General features: G+C 38.8%; 2 protein-coding genes across 3 annotated transcripts in view; one reads left to right on the forward strand and one right to left on the reverse strand.

The window, feature by feature from the left end:
- Nucleotides 1-1,004: 1,004 nt before the first annotated feature.
- Nucleotides 1,005-5,217, forward strand: part of LOC103358399 (uncharacterized) — an 8,911-nt gene continuing 4,698 nt past the window's right edge. Inside the window, exons 1-2 of one of the 2 annotated variants that reach the window (XM_008283356.1) lie at nt 1,005-1,268; nt 1,533-1,633. In XM_008283356.1, coding sequence (XP_008281578.1) covers nt 1,178-1,268; nt 1,533-1,633 — 192 coding nt within the window. In that variant the 5' untranslated portion in view covers nt 1,005-1,177. The remainder of the gene's footprint in view (nt 1,269-1,532; nt 1,634-5,217) is intronic. The other variant, XM_008283357.1, reaches the window with a different exon arrangement.
- LOC103358398 (ubiquitin-like protein-NEDD8-like protein RUB3) lies at nt 3,293-5,208 on the reverse strand. The gene is made up of 2 exons (XM_008283355.1): nt 4,982-5,208; nt 3,293-3,605 (listed from the first exon to the last, which is right to left on the reverse strand). The coding sequence occupies exons 1-2, from the start codon at nt 5,124-5,126 to the stop codon at nt 3,472-3,474; spliced, it is 279 nt and encodes a 92-aa protein (XP_008281577.1). The 5' UTR covers nt 5,127-5,208; the 3' UTR covers nt 3,293-3,471.

A 5,217-nucleotide genomic window follows, 5' to 3' on the forward strand; every position in this document is an offset into this window, starting at 1 on the left:
GACTTCAGGCTGTTGTTGGCGCTGATGAGCGGGGCGGGACGTCAGAGGACCGAGGATGCTTTCACTTTCACCAAAACTGTTTCTATTATTTCTATCATCATTAGTATTAGTTGTGGTATCGATAGTAACTGCATCATTATTTGCACTGTTCGTCTTTTGATGTCTTTTGTGCAATCTGCGTTAAAAAAATAGAAAAATAAAAATAAAGGTGATGTTAGGGTTGTTTTTGATGAAAGGGACATGGAGAAAGAAAGAAAAAAAACAAGGAGAGGAAAAAAATAGAGGTATCTTTTGTAAGATCTCGTAAAACTTTCTGGTGATCTCGAAAAATCTCGGCGCCCCTAAAGCTCACGTCTGAGCAGGCGACCCAAAGAGGCGCTATAGCTCCCCGTGTCCCTTCTGGGGCTCCGTAGTAATTCAACAAAACAGGGAAAATCTGTATAATAACACTTAAAAATGACCATTATCAGTCCTTAAAATACAGCAAGTACCTGTAAACTCATTATATTTTTTTCTGATTTAAATACTTTAAAAATTGTGTAATTTTAGTCAGATATGATGTTGACATTTATGATTATCTGATTTTTTTTTCACAGTTACCATGTAATTAAATGATTTTTAATGTGAGTTTTCTAGTTATTGTTTGTAAAACAGGGGGAATCTGTAAATCAACAGTACATTGTTAAATCAGTTTTTAAAACATTATTTTTTACAGAGTATGTTTTGATTGTTATCTCTTAACTTATTGTGGTTGGTGCCACATTGTGCTGATGACAGCTGGAAATCACCTGATATCCCAGCAGTGCTCGAAACCAGGAAATGTTTTTATCTTGTGTTCCACCAGCTGGTTGTGGTACTGAAAGTCACAGGGAAGTGGCTTTGAAAGGAATTTATTAGTTCTGTAATAAAAATAAGGTGTGTTCAGTTCGTCACAATCTTTTAAATGTGGAATATTGTTTGGTAATGATGACGGAAGGTTAAAATTAAAAAAAAAACGAAAACTAGACGCTCCCTGCACTCACGTGACTTCTTGTAATTGTAGGGGAGAAACTGAAAGTTAAAAAAAAAAAAAAAAAAAAAAAGTCTTGCTGCTGGAGTGAAGGCAACAGAGCAGCAGATTCATTCCTGAAGCCGCACAGGGAAGAAATCTGTGGACGCAGAGCTCATCTGATCCAACATGACTACGCGGAGTGAGAACGAGAAAGAATACGACCCCAGAGACACGACACTGAGATTTGTTAACAGACCGGATGATCTGGATCCACTACGTAAGCACTAAGAAACAGTTTCAGGTTTATCGTCTCACTGTGCAAGAAATTCTAAACTCATGTTTGTTCTTTTCATTTTTACGCACAAACCGGAGTCATCACGGTGAGCGCACTGGGTATCCTAACTAAGCCAAGTAAAGCAGAGTTACATGGTGTTTTGTGTCACGAAAGCTGTGCATGAGGACATTAAAGAAGAGACTAAATGTCGGATGTGTAGTATATCAGACTGTGATGCTCAGTTCAGTATTTCTTTGTGCGCCTCAGCCTCAGAGGATGGAGACCAGGGCCTCTGTGCAGAGATGTCCTGCGGACACGCCGTCAGACCGGAGTCTCTCACTGCGTGGTGTCGCAGCCTGCTGGATCAGGTACTTTCCACCCTCTCACCTCCGCCATCGTTGTTATTTAGAGGTTCCCTGTTAGTTTTCTTGCTAATTACCTAGACTCCTATAAGTCTTTTTTTCTGTGTAAGTGTTTTACTGTTTTGTTTTTTCACGCTTGATGCAAGTTTAAAATAGTTTCTGCTGTTTCCAGTGTTAAGTTGATGTAGATGCAGTGTAAATACACTACTTGATATTTTACAATAAAAATGCATTGAGTTAATTGTGAAAAGGGTCTCTTGTTGGTCCAATAGAGAACTGCCAGCCAACTGTGCAGCTCTCTTTGCTTTTATTTCGACTTTCTCATCAGTTTCAGCTCTTTGTTTAGCTGTTCAGGTCTGTTTGGGTTCTCTTTTATTGCTCTTCATCATTTTTGGCCACAGAAGGCAGCTGTTAACCCTCAAAACACACAAACAACTCGGCACTAAACAGCAGCCACAGCTATGCCACTGTGAAGCTGTGATTTACTTCCTCGTGAATGTAAACGCCAAGGACTAGTAGTTGTTATTATTCTAGTTCCCTGTTTGCTTGGAGTTCGCTGGGAAGACTCTTTTCCATACANGGAAGCTGGTTTTTTTTTTTTTTTTAAATCAAATTCTGTGACTAGAATATCTTAGTCAGACCCACTTATTTACTTTTTCTCACCCCAGATGATTTAGTTAGTAAGTAATTAAGCTGTTGACCTTAGTTGTCATGTAATAAATAACTCAGCCTATACCCACCAACTATCATTTTTTTGGTATATATAAAAAACAAAAACAAAAAAGCCCCGAAGCATCCAGTAGACTGGATGCGTTTATGTTAATACATGAACAATGTGTGTTTGTATGCTTTTATGAATGGTCTTTTTTGTATGAATGCATATAAAGAAAGAGCTTGGCGATCCAAACTCAATGGGAAAATCACTGGGTATTCAGAGAAACAGGACAATATACGTTAAAGCTGAAGTCCAGTGAACGAAAAGGTTAAACATGCACAAATACATCAGCTGTAAAAGGATCGTAGCATGTTTTGTATGCTATTCCAAAACACAGGCTCTTCCTCCACGTTCTCATGTCGTCAATTAACAACGTTTAGAGAGATCTATAACATTTAATGAGAGCACCCTGGAAGTCGATTAATGACGAAAGGGCGGTACCCGACGCGTGAATATGTGACGCAGAGGGAGTCTGACCAAGCCTCCATATATGACGAGTACAGAGTGAGAATGTGTTGGCTTGAACTCAAGATAAGCACTGAGCACCAGCCTTCCTTCCTTGTTGGAAACAGAAGTATTTTAGCCATCTTTATGTAATTATATGGAGTTTGATTGCATTAAACGTTTACTTCCTCAAGACAAAGCAGGCAGATCACTTACAATAAACGATATTTGTTCAGATGCCCTGATATGTAAAATGTGTTGCCTGCTGCTGCCAGAATTATTCACCTTCATGTGAATTTAAAATTTAACTGATTAGGCAGGTTTAGGAATTGATTTTATGCAAAGGATGATTTCTGTTGACTCAAAGAGCCTGCTGCTGGATATGCAGTGCACTAGCACTAGATTTTATTTTCTATTTATTCTATATTCTATATTTAATGCCCTGTTAATGTGGCTCATGTTAAGACCTTCCAATATCTGCTTATCTATTGATTAAGGTCGAGGCATTCGAGAGAACACATTTTTATTTCAACAGAACAAGACAAACACTAGAATACTGAACAATAATAAAAGAAGTTGTAGAGTAAGACTTCAAAAGTTGTAAAAAGTGCTGGCCGCCATCACAGGAATCAGCAGCAGCGGCGGTGGTGGTGGTGGCAGTAGCAACGGGCACCGCTGGTCTCTGTCAAGCTGTCAGACCTCCAGGAACTTTGATCACCAGGTGGATGACGGACATATGCTGGATGCCATACGCTGTCAGCAGTGTCTCGTCTTCTTCCAGCGCTTTGTCTGTGAAAATCATCCGCAGTTGTTCCAGTCCTACACACACAAATACACAGACGTACACACACTCAAATTAGAAGAACAATAAGTGGCACAACCCCCACGACTTCAAATTTAAGTTTAGTTCAAATGAAAAGCTCAAATACAACATCTTGATTTTGCATTGATGCCTGAGAACAGGGACTAACGATTATTCCATGATTAAGCTCTTATCATTTTCTTAAGAAATTAGCAGTCTGGTGTATAAAATGTCTGAAAATTATATAAAAATAACGACCAGTGTTTATCAAAGTCAAATATGATATGCTCAAATATCTTGTTTTGTCCACAACCCAAAGATATTGAGTTGACTTGCATCACAGGATTTCCAAACCACATAATCACATATATTAAATTAGTAGGCGATTCATTTAATAGCTGACAACTAATTAGTTCATAGACTCGCTGTTGCAGCTCTAAAACTTTCATTTTCAACTGACATCTTTTAACGTGTAAATCCACAGAGCTGAGGAGTAACTAAAGACTTGAGTAATGTAGTACAGTTTGAAGTATTTGTGGTCTGTGCTTCATACTGACTTGACTACAGTGTTATGAAGACAGCACACACACACAAAAACACATCACTTTACAAAATATAATAAACTGCTGGAGCGCTGCTTCACCTCAAAAAACGTTCTACATTAAAATGCTGCTCTAATAAGAATATCAGAATAAAATAGTCCGTCTGCTTCAATTACTTTCACTTTTGATTTTGCTGACACTTGTGTGTAAGATCGTCCACAGAGACGATTTTACCAAAATCTGTCAAATTTGCATAAAGTTGATGTCAAGTCTACTTTACGTTTCACATAGACAATGAATGGGAAGCGAGAGATAGACGGATCCTGTGGACACGAACCCAGAGCACGGCTGTGTGCAAACTGTGCAACAAAGAGTTTTAAGATGGTAAATACAACAGCTATAGTTGCACTTTAAGTTTGGACTAAGCTGTGAATGTAGTAGACTGATAAAAAATTTAAAAAAAGCACGAATAAATATGGATGAAACATAAACATTTTTGTTGTTTAATTCACATACACGTCTATTTATGGATTCAGCCGTCAACTAAAATGCATTTGAATTGAAAACCCTTGCTTATTGTGGCTTTTATTTTTAAAATCACTTATTAATTAATTCATTACAAACCCTTCAATTAGTTCGATTTTTTATTTATTTATTTTATTTAATGGCGTCCCACCACTACTTAAAATACTACAAGTCCCATGGTTTATGCTTCAATATGTAGTTTCCTGACCAGCACAAAAACACAACTTTAAATGCTGCATCATTCTGTTGTTGTTGTGGTGGTTAAACCCAGATCACAGTAACAGTGGGTCAGACGGCTGCAGATTGGAGCCTCTCGGTGTTTTTACCTACGCCGTCGGGAAGCTTCTTGCCAATCTTCTCCCTCAGCTGCCCCACTGTCATGCTCTTCATCTGCTCCTCGGTGTTGCACAGGTCGACCATCATCTTCTCTCCCCTTACTCCGTTAACACACACCTGGTAGATTTTCCCCATTTTCGGCGCTGTTCCGTGTGCAAACTGCTGCGCTGTTTCCGCTTCTGGCGCTGAGAGCTTAATGCGACTTCAGGCTGTTGTTGGCGCTGAT

Source organism: Stegastes partitus, unplaced genomic scaffold (genome assembly GCF_000690725.1).
Source record: "Stegastes partitus isolate 25-593 unplaced genomic scaffold, Stegastes_partitus-1.0.2 Scaffold308, whole genome shotgun sequence".
In the NCBI taxonomy this organism is placed as follows: Eukaryota; Metazoa; Chordata; class Actinopteri; family Pomacentridae; genus Stegastes; species Stegastes partitus.